This window comes from Artemia franciscana, chromosome 16, assembly GCF_032884065.1.
Source record: "Artemia franciscana chromosome 16, ASM3288406v1, whole genome shotgun sequence".
Taxonomy (NCBI): domain Eukaryota; kingdom Metazoa; phylum Arthropoda; class Branchiopoda; order Anostraca; family Artemiidae; genus Artemia; species Artemia franciscana.
Window position 1 is genome coordinate 15,614,639 of NC_088878.1, and position 17,602 is coordinate 15,632,240.

At 36.7% G+C, this 17,602-nt stretch overlaps 1 protein-coding gene and 1 long non-coding RNA gene across 2 annotated transcripts in view; one reads left to right on the plus strand and one right to left on the minus strand.

Moving 5' to 3' along the window:
• The window catches only part of LOC136037124 (collagen alpha-2(IV) chain-like), a 131,166-nt gene that overhangs the window by 35,185 nt on the left and 78,379 nt on the right, over positions 1–17,602 (minus strand). Inside the window, exons 11-14 of the mRNA XM_065719609.1 lie at positions 15,853–16,062; positions 13,148–13,416; positions 11,689–11,889; positions 9,341–9,794 (exon numbers count right to left, since the gene is read on the minus strand). Of these exons, the coding sequence (XP_065575681.1) occupies positions 9,341–9,794; positions 11,689–11,889; positions 13,148–13,416; positions 15,853–16,062 (1,134 nt within the window). The remainder of the gene's footprint in view (positions 1–9,340; positions 9,795–11,688; positions 11,890–13,147; positions 13,417–15,852; positions 16,063–17,602) is intronic.
• The window catches only part of LOC136037130 (uncharacterized), a 70,235-nt gene that overhangs the window by 19,784 nt on the left and 32,849 nt on the right, over positions 1–17,602 (plus strand). Inside the window, exon 2 of the long non-coding RNA XR_010619871.1 lies at positions 13,657–13,809. This is a non-coding gene — a long non-coding RNA (uncharacterized LOC136037130). The remainder of the gene's footprint in view (positions 1–13,656; positions 13,810–17,602) is intronic.

The window sequence follows — 17,602 nt, forward strand, 5'->3', positions numbered from 1 at the left end:
AAAATGCTTCTGGCACGGTCAATTTTCAATTATTGCTGCGTAAACTTAGGTATATAGGTATCCGGAATAGTTGTCTTCAGTGATTTTGATCCTTTTTACATGGAAGATCAGTACGAGTTGTGATTAATGACGTTATATCAGTTCGCATTCAGCAGTCAATGGATAAACTTGTCTGACTGCTTTTGCCCGGATACAACGGTTGCTATGCCATGTTGTAGACTTATGTGAATAATAGCGTGATAATTGCTTAAATTAATTGTTACAATATAATCTTGGATATAAAGGAGTGAGTTCTACGTTCGAGCTAGTTCCTGAGGAATCCTGATGTGGTGTTAGCCGTGCCCTTTTAACGGTTTATGCAAATTGCACGCTGTAAACTAGCGTGGGTAAAAAATAAGTTTTTGTAAAGGTAGGTGACATATTATTTTGATAAGTCAGGATGGGAAAAAAAGCCAGACCCAAACGCAACCGGACAGAAGCTGAGCTATCGGATCCGGTTATGAATTCTACTAGTAATTCGGATACGAGTGTTAATGCGGACTGCCAGAAAACGAATGCAGAGAATATCATTAAAATTTTGGAAATGGTCCAATCAATAAATGTGAACATGGAAACCCTAAAGCAGAGTGTATTTGAAATTCAGAACGATTTGGGTACAGTTAAAAGTCGTGTTATGGTGCTTGAAAATAAAAGTAATGCAACGGACAATGAAATTGCAACAGTGAAGTCGGAATTTCTAACTCTACAAAGTATTGTAAAAGCCCAGTCACAGCTGATTAAGAAATGCAATGAGGAAATGAATGTGGTTGTGTCCCAGTCTCTTGTTGATGAAAATCGGGACAAGTTGCATAATTTGTTGTTTTGGGGCCTTAATGATGTACCCTTGAATGAGGCTGCATCTCGGGTTTCTGAGGTGATTGTAGCTGGTTTGTCACTCCCACCTGACAAGTTGCCACCATTCACTGTGGTTCACTGTTCCAAGAATTTTGTTAAAATTAGGGTGGACAGTGTCCAGGCACGTTTTTTGATTCTAAGTAATGCGAAAAAATTAAAAGGGAAAGAGTTCGGTGTTTATAACTCTGTTTTTATTAGTGATGATGTCTCACCGCGTGTGCGGGTTTTGCGGAAAGAATTACTTGGGTTACGTAAGCGTTTGGCGGATAAAGGTGAGGAATGCTGGGTACCTCCTACCCTACCACCCAGCATCTCTGTTAAAAAGGACAACCGTGTTATTAAAGTGCCTTGGTACAATGCCAAGAGTCTGTTGGATTCTTAATTTTTTTTTAATTTTTCTTTTTTGCAGTTGTTAGAATTAGTGAGTGTTTATTTGTTATTGAAAAGAATAATTAAAAAAAATAATAACAAAATTTAATAAAAAAAATAAAACTTACTATTTTGTCGCAATAATTATGGTTGTGTGATTGTAGGAATTAGTAGCCGTTGTATTTGGTAACTTGTACATGGATTCGTTACGGGTTTACGAAATACGGCCTGTTTCTTTTTGTGTTTGTTTTTTTCTAAGATGGAAAGTGTCATTCTTTGTTGTTTCTTATAAGGGTCGCATCCTAAGTAAAGCGTGGAGTTTCACAAGGATCTGTTTTGGGACCTCTTATATTTCTAGTGTACGTTAAAACGTAAAAATTTTATCTTCCTGCTGCAAGTCTTACAACATTTGCAGACGTCAGAGCAATATCAATCTCACAGGCAAACCTCCAAGATCTCATTGCTCGTACAAATGAGATCCTACTGTACTTCAATACATTTACTAGTCTCAGTTTTCTATGTTTATGGGAGCAAAACTAATTATAAAATTTCTAGCCGTACTTGGGTGTTGATAAAATTTTCGAATAGCGTTTCATTTGGTGGTACTTTTATTAATCGGGTTTTTGAAAGGAAGTACGAGTGATCGTTGTTGGTTGTGATTTGCATAAAAGAAGCACAGTGATATTACACCGTCTAATGCAACAGGAGCAAATAGACAGGGTACCAGGTAGAAATATGGTGTTTTTGCTAGGAGATTTTAATGCCCAGGTTGGTAGAAATAGGGATAGATGGTATCCTAGCCTAGGTAATTTTGGTGTAGGAAAAGAAAACAGTAATGGCTATAGGCTTTTGCAATTTTGTAGGTATAACAACCTAGTTATAACCAATACGGTGTTTGGTCACAAAATGGCCCATAAGTTGACATGGTATTCACGTGATGGTAAGACAGCAAACCTTATTGATTATGTTATTGTAAACAGAAGACTAGCAGGATCAATACAATATACTAGGGTGTATAGGAGTGCCGTTATTGATGTTAAAAGTAAAGATCACCATCTAGTAGTGTCTAAGGTTAATTTAAAGCTGAAATTTCGGAAGAGTAACTCCATCCCGGAAAGTTATGATGTTGGTAGACTTCAGGATGAAAATTTGAGAAAAAAATTCCAGGAACAGTTGAGTACTAAACTTGAGGGTTTAAAATTTGACAATGTGGAAGATGGATGGAATAATTTCAGAAAAACAATTTGTGAAGTTGCTGATGGTGTCCTAGGGAAGAGTGCTAAGACAGCAACTAGGAATATTAGTGAAAAAGCTTTAGGTTTAATAGAGAGTAGAAGGGGTTTGTATAAGAATTATCTGCGCGATAGGTCGTATGAAAACAAAAGGAATGTAAAGAAAGTGGAGAAAGCATTAAAATATGAACTAAGGAGATGTGAAATGGAGGCGATGGATAAAATTGCTGAGGATCTGGAAGATGCGGCTAGACGGCATAATAGTAAAATATTATACTGGCATGTTAATAAATTGAAAGGGAGTAGCCGATCCGGACTAGTCCCAGTTGAAGATAGAAATGGGGCCACAATTAGTGATAAGGAAAAAGTTAAAGAAAGATGGGTGGAACATTTTGAGAATGTGCTAAACCGAGATACAGTTGCAGGAGAAGATATAGATGAAAATGAAAAAGTTTGTGATACCTTGGATGTGAAGGAAGATTTGTTTAGTGAGGAAGAATTAGCGACAGTACTAGAAGGATTAAAAAATAATAAGGCCCCAGGTGCTGATAGTATGATTAATGAGTTCCTTAAATATGGTGGCTCTGAGGTTAGGAATAAGCTACTGAAGATTATGAACATGATTTTTGAAAAAGGGGAAGTACCCAATGATTTTAGGAAAACCTTAATTAAACCACTGTATAAGAAAGGTGACAAGAGTGAATGTCGGAATTATCGAGGCATTAGTCTGGTCTCTGTAGGTAGCAAATTACTGAGTAATATGATACTTTTTAGACTGAGACATGCTGTAGACAAAGTTTTAAGGGAAGAACAATGCGGTTTTAGAAAAGGTAGAGGATGTGTCGACCATGTTTTCACTCTTAGGTTAATAATTGAGAAGTCCCTTCGTTGTCAAACACCTTTGGTCCTTAGTTTTATCGATTATGAGCAAGCTTTCGATTCTGTTGATAGAACAGCGTTAACAAAGGTCTTATCGTTATATGGTATACCAGAAAAATACATTAAAGTGATTTGCGCTATGTACGAGAATAATACTGCTGCGGTTAAGGTAGGAAATGAGGTTAGCAACTGGTTTTGTATTAAATCAGGAGTTAAGCAGGGTTGTGTTCTATCCCCCTTTATATGGATCATTTTGATGGACTTCGTCTTAAGGAGCACAGGAAAGGCAATTGGAGACCATGGAATCAAATGGGGAGGAAGAACGCTCCTGGACTTAGATTATGCTGATGATTTAAGCATATTAGATGAAAGTGTGAGCAAAATGAATGGATTTTTAGAGGTTTTACGAGTTCAGGGTGCTAAAATAGGCTTGAAAATTAATGTTAAGAAGACTAAGTCACTAAGGTTAGGAATAAGTGAAGATGAACAGGTGACCTTAGGTAACGAAAAGATTGATCAGGTTGGGAGCTTCAGTTACCTTGGTAGTATTATTAGTAAAGATGGTGGGAGCAGTGAAGATGTTAAAAGTAGAATAGCTAAAGCTCAGGGTGTTTTTTCACAGTTAAAAAAAGTTTGGAAGAATAGAAAGATAAGCCTACAAACCAAGATTAGAATATTGGAAGCTACAGTGATGACAGTGGTCAAATATGGCTCTGAAGCATGGACACTCCGAAAAGCAGATGAAAATTTACTAGATGTTTTCCAGAGAAATTGCCTACGGATTGTTCTGGGTACCCGGCTGACTGACCGTATTTCAAACAGTAGGTTGTACGAAAAGTGTGGTTCAATCCCGCTTTCTGGGGCTATAATGAAAGAAAGGTTGAGATGGCTAGTCTACGTTCTACGGATGAAGGATGACAGATTACCGAAGATTGTCCTTTTTGGCCAACCGTCTGGGGCTACACGGAAAGCAGGTCGTCCTTGTCTGGGTTGGGAGGATGTCATAAATAAGGATTTAAAGGAAATGGGAACTTCCTGGGAGGGTGTAAAGAGGGAGGCTTTAAATAGATTAGGTTGGAGGAGGAGCGTGCGTAGCTGTGTTGGCCTCAGGCGGCTTGGTGCTGCAGTGAGTTATTAGTAGTAGTAGTAGTAGTAGTAATGCAACAAGAAGCCTAGGTTTGCTTCAATTTTTTCGTAATTTGTTCTTGGTTGGTGGATTAAAGATTATTTACGATATGAATATCCATTGTTATATTTTATAAGGGTTTGCCCTTTGGGCAACTAGTTTTTATTTTATTATAGAAGACTCCAGGTAATTCAAAACAGTGCAATTCGTCTATTGGGGGATTGTGCTATCTTTGATGATGCATTCACTGTTTTGAACATAAGCCAATTTCGAGATCGCCAGTAACTAACACTGGCATACCAATATTAGAATGAAGTTGTACAACATTTTTTGTAGGTATTTTTTCTTCTAATTCTTTTCATCGCTCATATCATAACAGAAATGCCGATAAGCTAGTGAATGAAAAAAGAAATACAGTGGGGGCGGCCCATTTATTACCTCAAATAGGTGCTCCATCTGGAATAGCGTCCCGGACAGTATTGGGGCCTCCGGATCGGTTTCGTCATTTAAATCCCAGAATAAAGGGTTTCTCCTCAGTTGACATGAAGGGTGAGAGCAGGTTTCTTGTGAATGTTATAAATGAATTTTTCCTTTTTTGTCTTTTGATTATGTGTTTTAATTATTTGTTAATTGAGCCACTGTGTACAGGTCATCTGGCCTTCTAGCAGTGGCTATGTTTATTTCACTTTTTTTTATCATTTTTGTGAATTGTTGGAACTAAAAATATCAATAGTTCATCACTTTTATGATACCACAACTGTTGCTGAGCATGTCCATGTCATCAATTGAAAATAAACCCTCCTAGTCAATCATTTGAAAATCACCCCCTAGTCAATACCTCGCTCTTTACGCTAAAATTTGTTTAGTACTTTCGAAAGAGCTATTTATTCTATAAATGGCTTTGGTGATTCAGGGGTCATTCGTAAAGAATTGGAACAAAATTCGAACTTTAGTGTAAAGAGCGAGGTATCGACTAGGGGGCAAACCCCCTCATATACGTAATAATTTCTGTTCGTTTTAAGTTTTAAAATGCTCCTCACTTTTAGTTGAAAAAAAAAAAAAAAACTTTTTTTTATTTAATATAGAGAAAATACTAAAAGGATTAACAAAAATCTAGGCCTCCGGTGCTGATAGTACAGATATAGTCCACAGTGTGGACATAACCCTTATGAATGATCCATCCCCTGTTTTTGAAAGACTTCTCAAGTTCAATCACTGCAGCTGTAAATGTAATTTCAATGGCCATCGACGCACTTGCAAAAAAGGTGACCTTTTGAAACAGTTCGTGGCAACAAACTGTAAGTAAGGAGCAACCCGCCTCAGTAGTATCGGAAACTCTAAAAAATGGAATTTTGATACCAATAGATACGTCATAAGAATTGAATTTTATGCTTTTTTCAAATATAAAAGTTTCATCAGGTTTAGTCTTACCCATCAAAAGAGCCTGAGAGAATGTGCCTTATTTTTCAAAAAAAGGGAAACACCCCGAAAGGGTAGTACAGTCTTAATGAAAATTGCATCTTCAGATTTAGCGTATCAGAGAACCCCTCTCTTTAGGGGTTTCAAGCTCCTATCTGGGGTTTCAAGCCTCTGGATCGGTTTCGTCATTTAAATCCCAGATCAAAGTGTTTCTTCTCAGCCGAGATGCAGTTAGAGAGCAGGTTACTTGTGAATGCTATATGTGCGACTTTTTTTTCTTTTCTTTTTTTTGTCTTTTGATTATGTATTTTAATTAGTTGTTAATTGAGCCACTGTGTACAGGTCATTTGGCCTTCTAGTATGTTTGTTTCATTTTTTTATTATTATTTTTTTGAGTTGTTGGAAGTAAATATATCAATCAATCATCACTTCTATGGTACCACAGCTGCTGCTGAGCATATCCATGTCATCATTTGAAAATAAAACCTCATAGTCAATCATTTGAAATTGCTGAGCATGTCCATGTCATTAGTTGAAAATAAACCTGTCGGCAGTGACACTTTGCAGTAGCATAGACAAAAGGCATTAGGGACGCGCAAAACTAGCCGCACTGGATATTTTTGGTAGGAACCGACGGTGCCAGAGTTCAGGTTATTCGTCAGATCTAATTCTGTACTAGCGTATAAGAGATTCGTCACAAACCGCAATGAGTTCTTCCTTATTTGCTGGAAACCTGCATCAGCTGAAACTTGCATAGCCATCAAAAACGAGCTCAACTACCCTGAAATACAAACGCACAAAACTTATGTAGCGTGAAACCACCTCTCCTTAATTGAATAAAGTGTCTCGTCCTACCTCATGAAGTAATCAACCACTATCGAGTATATAGTGGGATGTTTTTCTTGGAAATAGTGAGTCTATTCTTAGCATCTCTAACTTGATACGTGATACAATCAAAAAGCTGATGTGTATCCGACACTTTCCTCTCTATACGAGCGAGTAACCAGTCAATACGAGTGAGTAGCCGAAGATTTAACAAGCTGGTCAATTGGCACAAAGTGCGTGCCAGGAAGGAATTGCACCAAAGCGTTTATTTACGCACAAGTTGACCTTGGCAACGTCCTGACAACTTTTTGAACTTCAGAGTATCCTTGGCCTCTTATCCAGTCTCCATTTTTTTCGGGACTTCTCATCAAGACTTGCTCGATTGCTAAGACAGAAGACCGTCTTTTCCAGGTCTTATGGCTTCACGAATCACGAACGCTATTCTGTAGTTTTTTATAGAGCTGTGCGTTTGAGCTAGCCAAGTAACACATTGACTTAAGGATGATCACAAGGACCTAATGTAAAGCTGTAAAATATTCTGCTGGCTGCAAAATATTCTCGGATAATAATGAGACCCGTTCTTTATCAGTTTGATATTCTCGATTGACTCCTTATGTCAGTAATCGGTGATGCATTGATTCTGCCAAAATGGTATTTCGGGTGGTTCAAACTAATGAGCTTGAGGTGTGCAAATTCAATGAGTGTAATATTTAGCGCTACATTGACCAATTCGTGTTCTCGGCACGCTTGGCTAACTGCTTTGCTGCTCTAAACGGGCATGATGGTCTTTGGAGCATACACCTTTCCCGTAAGTCCAGAGCTGTCTATTAAGTATCCTACGAATCTTAAATAGCTCCTTCGTATGTGAATACCACCAAGTGTCATGTTCTTTATTGGGCTTGCTAATGGCTTGCTTTGAATAATTTCGATGACTTTTCATTAAAAGAATTATCAAAACTAATCACATTTCTTTCTTTGCCTTATAAATTTGGGAAAAAAAGTATTAACATCGATTGGACAGAAGATCATTCAAATGCACTTCGATCAAGTAAAGAACTTTAAATCTCTCACATCCGGATAAGTGCGAGTCCCTAACGTCTTTACAACTCATCAAACTTTATGGAGGCTTGGCAAAATACTGGTATCTGTAATACAGAAGGTTTAAGGAAGCTATAGGATCTACTTGCAACAGACAAGCGCTACTAACAAGTAGCGCTTTTTAGTTAAGGTAATTAGTAGTTACTGTTTTCTAATGAAGTAAGTAAAACGGTACTGAACCGAAGGATCTGATTATTTCTCCTCTATCCCTTTGTTTGAATATCACCAGTGTACCCTATTGCTGGGCAAGTGTTGTAGCTATTATAATTCTCATTCCGTCAAAGGTTCCATTGCCATCAAGAGTACAGAGGCCGCGGTCAACATTGTCTGTCATAAATTGAAAGAATTCAGCAGTGACCGATACAATGTTGCCATTTAAATCAAAACCTCACACTAATACTTTTTTCATGTATTCTGAACGAGCTTACGGTTAAAAAGACAAATTGAATAAAGAGAAGAATTCAAATTGAACAAATTTCTAAAAATCACGGCACGGATGTATAAAAGTTAATTACTTTTGTGAGATACTTTTTAAAAGGTTTTAAAAGAAGTCTTGATAACTTTACAAAAAAAAGCATTGATATCGAATTAAGACAAACATTTCGAGGCTAAAACTGGATTAGACATTTGTTTGAGTGTAGAAAATTATCATGATAATACCATACAAACTCGAAACGTATCTATTCCTTTTGACCTTCAGGGGAGAAACATCCTCGTTCAGGGCCGAGTGAAGTTAACTCCAAAATTCAGAATTACAAATATTTGGAATATAAAAAAAAAAAATGGTTTTTATCTCAAATTCTCTTCACAAGTTCCTGCAAAGACGTTTAAGCAGTAAAGAGTCGAAACTAGGCCTTCGAGAAAAATTCTGGCAACTTGCCGAAGCTCACTAAACCATCTTTTTCTTTCTTGCAGATTGCAAATAGGCAACATTTCATAATCGTGTTGTAATTTCAAAATCAACTTAATGGGAGGGGGGTTGGTTTTGTACCGCCTAGAAATATAGTTATGATCTTCTTTTATAAGAGATAATCAGGGGAGACATGCTTTGGATGAAACTTTAAATAATTAACTAGTTTTCTATATAAAATTCTATTTTGTGCAAGCTCTGTCAGAAGTCGTTTTCTATTTTATGTTATTACTACTACCAATAACACACTGCAGCACCAAGCTGAATGAGGCCAAAAAATCTGCACACGCTCCTTGTCCATCCCAATATAATCATTACCTCGCTGTTTTTCCCCTCCTCAGAAATTCCGATTAACTTTAAATTCTTCCTTGTTCTTTCATTATGGCCCTAAAATGTCGGATCGAACTACATTTTTTGTACTGTTTATTGTTGGGTATACTGTCAGTCAAACGAGTACCTAAGACTTTTTATATTGAAGGGCATATCTTTATGATAAAATGTCAGCTTTTAGCTGTCAGCTTTTACAAATATATGTCTACGATAAGTTCTTTCATTTTTTATATGAATGCAAATGGTGAATCAACTTACCAACATCACCTTTCTTTCCAGGTAATCCTGGTGGGCCTATCGGTCCTTGTTCACCCGGAAGACCATATGGACCAGGATCGCCCTTTGGACCTGGCATACCTGGAAGCCCACGACTTCCTGGAGAACCTTGAGGACCAGGCATTCCAGGAGGACCGTCCAGACCTCGAATTCCTTCTAGACCTTTACTTCCTTTGTCACCTTTGGCTCCTGCTGGGCCTCGATCCCCTTTAGGTCCAGTATGTCCTTTTGGACCTTCTTGTAAAAGATTTCCCGCGTCTATCACACTGAGATCACAGCTTTCTCCTTTGAAACCTTTCAGCCCAGGTAGACCCATTTCTCCTTTTTCACCTTGTGATCCTGGTTCACCTTGGTCCCCTTTTATCGTGTAGCCATCAAGACCTGGCCTGCCTGGCTCACCGTCTCTTCCGTCGTAGCCTGGTAAGCCCTTGTCTCCCTAAAATAAATTCAGAATGTAACAGAAAATCAAAACTTTCCATTGTCATTTGCTTATAGTATCGGTTTTGCTCTAAATATTTCTACTTAACTTATTTAAACATTTAACGTTAATCAGAAATGTTTTAGATACAAAAAGTGTCTACAGATTTATAAAGCAACAAAAAGTGTGCGAATAATTTAGCTTTTTGCTATAATTTATATTCTTGACAATTTTACCCTTCTTAAGTTATTTTAAAAAAAGTGAATGAAACAAAATCGCTGATTTAACGTATAGGTTATAACGATTGATTGTAATGGGAATCATCTTGGTAATACTAAAAACCTAAAAGCCACGAGCCTCATTTGGATTTTTTGGCATGTACTAATTGGGCTTTATAGGTTATTATAAACCTATAAAGGTTTTTACAAAGGCTCGTGATCGAGAGGAGATCCCTAAAAACTGAATATCAGATTGTTGAATATGGAAGCATGAAATCTCTGCTCTATTGTCCAAGAAAATGCTTGATTTGGCAATTGCTATTCTTATCAAAATCGCACTACGTTTTGGGGCAATTTTTCCAATTTCTTTAAAATTTTATTGAATGCTAATAATTTTTGACGGATAAGCTTAAAATTAATTAATATTGTGCATATAGAATTAGAAGGGAATCCCTTTTTTTCTATGTACATGATGTTTCCGCACATCAATCTCTTGTCTTTCACCCCCATAAGCGGTTTGATTCCGATTCTAACGATAAAAAACGAAATCGACCTATGAAATGACTAGAACTATGGCTAACAATATCCTAGAACCAAAAGTCAATATGTTTCTTTTCATTGAAAAAAGAGTTAAATAATCTTTGCTGATCGCCTTCAAGAGGGTTACAAGACCGAATCCTAAAAGTTATCCCCAGGTTTTTTAGGCTTCGAAATAAAAATTTGAAGTAAAACTCATAAAAGGTACAGGCCACAATGTGGTTATTGTGGTACAAAACTAAATTAGGCGGTATACTCGTACTCATACAAGAGATATGGTATATTTTAGTATATCTGCTTGAAGCTTAAAAGTGAGCATTGTAAATATTTATGGATAAAGGATAAAGGATAAAGATCCTCCAGAGCCATTGCTGGCCCATAGGGCGTCAAATCGACGTTTCAGTTGCTCGGTGTTTTTTACAGGGACAAGTAGCAAGCTTGTCGCCCAACCTTGCTGCGGCAGGGATCGAACCAAGGGCCCCGTATTGCCAAGCAGAGCACGAATCCACTGTGCTACAACAGGTTTAAATATTTATGCCAACTGGCTTATTTTTGAAATCTCTTTAATCAACCTTCGTATGTAAACTTCCTTTATGGTTTCCAAACGCAAGGAGGAACGCTCATTCTTGGCCCTTTTTAGGAAACTACTGCGTATTTGAGGTATTTGTAACGCAAAGCACGATTTAATTTCATAGTTATTATTTTCTGAATAGAGACAAGGACCTTTTCTTCCAAAAACATCTTGGACTTCAAAAAATCCCATTTTGTTCCATATATTAAGAGACAACCGCACACAGTTTATTTGTTCATGAATGAATGAACAGGGCAGGTTTTCACTTGCTCTCCGCTGAGCAGTGACCTTGCCTAGGAGATTTTATGACCAAAATAAAATGGAAGTAAGGAGTAGTAACCAACGTTTTGACCAAATTCGCCTTAACGTTGCAATGAGTTTCTAATACCCTTCGTGGTGGAAATATGTTCACCAAAGCATGAAGATGGTAGTCATCTAAAAGGTTACTCGGAAAACTCGAAACTTTTTTAGATAAATCTAACAATAATGCACCCTGTTAATGGAATTTTAACATCGACTGTGATTATATATTAATTCTTATGTTAAGTTTTAGAAAGAAAACTCCACTCCAATAAGCCATAGTTACCTTTTCACCGATCATTCCTCTTTCTCCAATTATTCCTGGTGGTCCTTGTGGTCCTGGAGGTCCAAGAGGCCCAGGTGGTCCTGGTCTTCCAGATTCACCTCTATCTCCCTTTTGTCCTGGTGGTCCTTGGATACTTTCAGCAATAGCTGGCTCGCCTTTAGGTCCAACTGGTCCCTCTGGCCCAGGAGGACCATCTTCACCCTAAAAGGATCTTGTTTAGTAAGTCGAAAGCTTTAACATATGGAATCATTTGCCAGTTAACTAGCAAAAACGATATACCTGACTAATTTGAGAGATATTTGTAACTAGGGGATTTACAAAGAAAAAAAAAAATTGGACAAATTGAAAACTGAAATTTTCTTTGAAAATTAAAAATTTACAAAGCAAAATTAACAAAACTACCCTGCTTAGTGCAAAAACCGTCTGCGTAAGAAACTTGAAGTTGGAAAAAGGCTTCTTCCTTCAATGTTCTTCCTATCTATCTTCAGCAACGTATGCACATAATTTATTATGTTCAACAAGTACGCTAGCGTGACTCAGCTAGTTATTTCTTTGTTGAAGATTTGAGGACAGCCTTTTCTTATTCAGTTGTTTATATAGCAGAAGTGTACCATTTCATGCAACGAATATTAGTATTTGTAATCACGATTATGGCTGAAGGTGAGGTTAAACTAGGTTGTTGCATTGATCATTATTAAAAATACTAGAGATCATGCATTTCTAAAAATATTAAGTTTTATATGTATTGTACTCTTCTCTAGAGAAGTGGTTCTCAAACTTACTTAAACACTGTACCCTTTTTTACCCTCAAAGCATTTTAATCGCCCCTTCTCAGTTACCAGTACTAAGTAAACTATAGCTAAAATACAAATAAAATTGCCAGTCGCAGAGTAAAAGGATTCTTTAACTTTTTTTTTTGTTGACCGGCTGCGTGCCCCCTAAAATTTTTCCGTAACCCCATGGGATACGCGTACCACAATTTGAGAACCACTGCTCTGGAGGTTCAAACATTAACCATCAGACTTGGCCTTGAATGCAAAGAATTTATTTTAATTAGGAAACTTTTCTGTGGGAGGACGGCCTCCCACTTGTGGGCAGGATAATTTTTCTGACCACCACTCCCAGTACTGCTGAGGATCGCAATGGGAGGCGTACCGATAAAACTGTCATGATGCCATCAGAGGAGAAGCTCCGCGTCGGTCAACCTGGCCGGATGGGAGTGATGGGAACACTTGGTACGATATATACTCTCACTTAATGTAAAATCAAGCTTTGAAATTAGTCTATTGATGACCGAAATTTTCAGCCTTGAATTCCTTAACAGAAACTTCCGATGTCCAAAAAATGGTCATTTTCATATGACCAAATGGTTCCAAGAGTATTCTTGTTTTGTTTTGAAACTTTACCTTCCTTCGGAATACCTTATATAATTCATCTTATCTGCGAAAATAACACTTACATTAAATCCAGGCGAACCGGGTGGACCTGGATTGCCTATGGGACCCTCTGGCCCTGGAAGTCCTTTTGCCCCTTTATCTCCCTTTTCACCATCCTGACCAGGAATGCCGTTGTAGCCTTGTTCACCTTTGTCACCCTTTAGACCGGGTTCACAGAATGTACAGCTGGTACCTTTGTCACCCCTGTCCCCTTTGGGTCCAGGATAGCCAGGTCGACCATCAACGCCATCTTTCCCCTTTTCACCTTGTGGCCCTGGCCGACCAGGAGCACCTAAAATAGAACAAAATTGTAATTATATTTGTATTTACATATCCATTTTTTTTTGCATTTGTTCTTTTATTAAAGCTTTTAAATAAATTTCTTGTTCTCAATTTTATCGTAAGTGCAGATTTAAAAAAAAACAGAAATTCCATTCAGGTCCTTTGAAATATATTTTAAATCTACAGTCCTTAGTATAAAAAAAATGAGTAGTTTAGCCACAATTCTAAGAGAATATCAAATCTTTTATAGATTTTTTCTTCAAGAAGTATGTCATCAATGGGGTAGCAATTCGTTGGAAGCCAAACATCCTGTACCCGAGTGTGGGCAGCTGATTTTTTTTTATACCTTATCTTCATTGTGAATACGCCCTACACCCGACTTCAGTGAATGAGGCTAGCTGAGGTAAACTTTTTTCCTATCAGTTTTTTCCTTAACTTAAAGTTTACATTTGTAATTTATACTAGTTCATAATTGACGGTTTAGCTTTATTTTTTACGCTTGATTTTTTCAGTTTTACCAATAAACCACAAAAGTAAAACTGAATTTAAGAAATGTTGACAGTATGACAGCCAAAATGAGTCTCTGAATGGTATTCGACTTCTTTTCCTAGGGGCCAACATGACTTTCCAGTCCTCGAAGTGACTCTGAGTTTGGTCTTGAATATTGGTCAAATAGTGAAAAATCAAGTTTTATTTTCCAGTTTATTTCATTTTGTTGGATTATTTTCTTATTTCTTGTTTTTCCAGAGTCAAAAGATCGAAGAGATCGGCTAAGATTGAACAAAAATCGACTACCTCTAGTTGAATGACTATCAGACACGGTTTTGCCTACTGTGTAGCCACATTATTCACCTGAACGCTATAATTTTTCTTTTTCTTTAAAATCAAACCGTTTATGGGAATTAACAGTAAGCAGTGAATTCAAAAGTAACTGTAACTCTTAAACATAGAATTTCGATAGCAACGTATACATCAAACGAACTCATTTTTGTGAAGATTTCGAATGCTTTAAAGTCACAAAACAAGAGTTATTAGCACAAAAAATACGCTCAGTTTGAGAAAAGGGGGAAACACCCCGAAAAAATAAATTATCACAATGAAAATTTCACTACTAAATCCAAGATTTCTGACATCATTACAAATTCAACGTGTGAGACCCTAAAATATAGGTTTTAAGTCTATTCTATAATCTACAAGCACTTCTTTCGCATCAAAAAACTCAATTTTTTACTTTTTCCTTATTAGGATAGTCACGGATATATATCCTTTTTTTCTTCATCAACAGTGATCACATTCAGCTAGTGATTGTCGAATATACAAGATAAGCCATTTGGAAGTAACTTAAAGTTCTAGTGACCCACCCGCTCCACAGGGTCAATTTCTGAAATTGTGTGTGACAAGACATCAACTTGGACCCGAAAATGGCCAAAATATATTCAAGCAAAAATTCAGCTAAGCCAGTCATTTCAGAATTACCAAAATTTAAGAGACCATAATCCCGCGCGATGGCGTATAGGTCCTCAAACATACACGCAGTCCAATAAAAATGAATAGTTTTGTCATTGACAATTTACACAGTGACGGAGGAATAAAAGGTCGTAGGCAAAAGTGGTCAGTCATTACAAACTGAAGAAGTGAATTTGGAAACGACAAATAGGCCGTCGACCCGTTTGTCGTTTCCAGATTCATTTATTTGCCTTGACGGAAGAAGTAACTATTTATATAAGGGATTTGGGTCCAATAAACAATCTATATGGAGTTTACTGGATCTTCTTGGGATGAGGGGCGGGCTCAAGAATCAGAAAGTGCATTTTTAGTTCTTATTCACTAAAATTTTCATGAGCAATCTTTCAGAACTAAAATAGGGTGGGGGTATCTGTTTCTACAGAAATGGTAATTTTTAACAGAAGTTGTAATAAAGAAAATTTAAGAATTGTTAAAAGTTAGAATGTAGTTTAAAAGTTAGAATTTAACTTTAAGAATTAGCTGGTGAATTGAGGGAGCAGAATTCCCGTCATATTTAAATTAACTTCAAATACTATGTTAAAAACAAATAGAAAGCAAAAAATTCAAAATACAAGTAAAGAGCGACGTTAAAACACAAAAAAACATGAATTATTTCTTAAATATTAAAGAATGCTTCGGGGTTCAACTTTACGTTGAACTTCGATTTTTTTTTATCTCCATACATCATTGATGAAATATCTAAGACAATACCAGTCAGGTAAATCGTTTTATTTATTTTTGTCACAATGCTTAAAGAATGAATGGACTAATTTACTTACAATTGCTTTAAACAGCAAAAATAAAAAAAACATAATATACCGCAAAAGACACGTCAAACCCTTTGTGATGAGTTTACAAAATAGCTTCATCACACGTTTGAGATCATCAATTTTACTAACAAAACTTAAACCAGCTCAAATAGTTAAAGATGCGTTTTCACCTGGAACTCCACCAACAGTATCGCCAGGAGGACCAATGGGACCCGGAAAACCTCGTTCTCCCTTATCACCGGGTCTACCAGGCAACCCATCTCTTCCATCAATACCGGATTCGCCAGGAATAGAATCTCCTTTTTCGCCTTTGACACCTGCTGGGCCAGTTGGACCAGGAGGTCCGCCATAACCTTTGTCACCTTTTTGTCCAGGAAGACCTAAAAATTAAAGAATATTTGTCTATGTACTAATTAAGGCGTTTGACATTCCAGTTGTTGTTTTGGCAGAACTTAATTTTAATAAACGTTTAAGCTACTTTTGAAGAATGTCATCCATAGGGTGATATCTGTATTAAGAATGAAGACATTTGATTATGAAAGCGCAGTATATTGCTTCGCTCCTTGGCTAAAAAAGGTTCGAAAACAAAAAAGACACTAATAAAAAATTGCTATATTTAAACAGTGTTTAGTCAAAGGCATTGCCATTCACCAAATAACCAAAAGAAATTGAAAGGGGAAATCTCGATTTTTGCTTGCATATTCAGACCTTAACTTATTGCATTGATTCCCATATTATAAATGTCAATGAATTGGTTGACTTAATCACGAATGAAAAACTGGATATAGCTTAGAAATGATAAAAAAAAAATTACCAATAAAAAAAAAACATATGCAAATAAGGTGCAAAAATAGCTTCTTTACAGTGATACCAAAATGGTTTAGAATCATTGTCATAACGTATCAAGAGAAGACCAGTACATTTAGACTACCTCGAATCTTGTGCAATTCGCACGACAGTATAGTCGTCATGAGACTATTTGCTCCGAATAAGAAACAAATAATTCACACTATAATTTACTTGTACCAATATTGGCAACTAGCTGTGGCACCAAGCCACCTGAGCCAAACATACCTGGACTCCCTTCCCCTCCCAAGCCTATTAAAGTTTCACCTTTTACCCCCTCTCAGGTAGATGCAATTTTTTTGATCCTTTCTTGTGGCTTCTTCACATTTCGTTGGGCGATGACCGGTTTTTTCATTTGGCCCCAAGTGGGTGGCCAAAGTGCAGAAATATGATTTAAAAGGCATATTATAATTTAATAATAGAATATATAAACAAAAATGAACTGAAGATTAGACGTGTTAGTCACAAAGTTGTACTGCAATTATAATCACATTCTTTGGAATTTTTTTAAATGTTCTAACACTTTAATATTCTGACTATGAAACAGATATTTTCCACGTAGCTAAAAAATAACCCTACGAGAATGGTTACGCTGCCAACGTTTTTAGATGGATTTCTTGTCTATAAGGTCATCCATTTGAGGCACTTGAGGGTTGCAAAGAACTTATGCTGAGATACAGAGTTTTAGGAAACGAACATTTTGAGTTGCTGTCTGACTGTTTTCTTAGGAAACAGTGACTTTGGTTTCTTCTTCTTGAAAATTTGTGCATCCTGATTTTTTTTTTTCGTTTCCATTGGTAAAAAAAAAACTTTAAAGCTTAAAAGCTCTAAGTATGAAAATTAAACAAAAAAATTATAAATAGTTTTCTTGTCCTCGCTTTTGTGCATACACTCTTGCGATAATTTTATTTCCCTTCGGTTTGTAGACCTAGTGATTATCAATACTTACCTACCTCATGATAAAAAAAAAAAAAAACAGTTTTGTCACTTACTATCACAAAAGTTGTATCATCTCTGATGAATTTCCTTCGAAATATTGGAAGTCATAGCTATAAGTGAATCTTAATAGGAGAC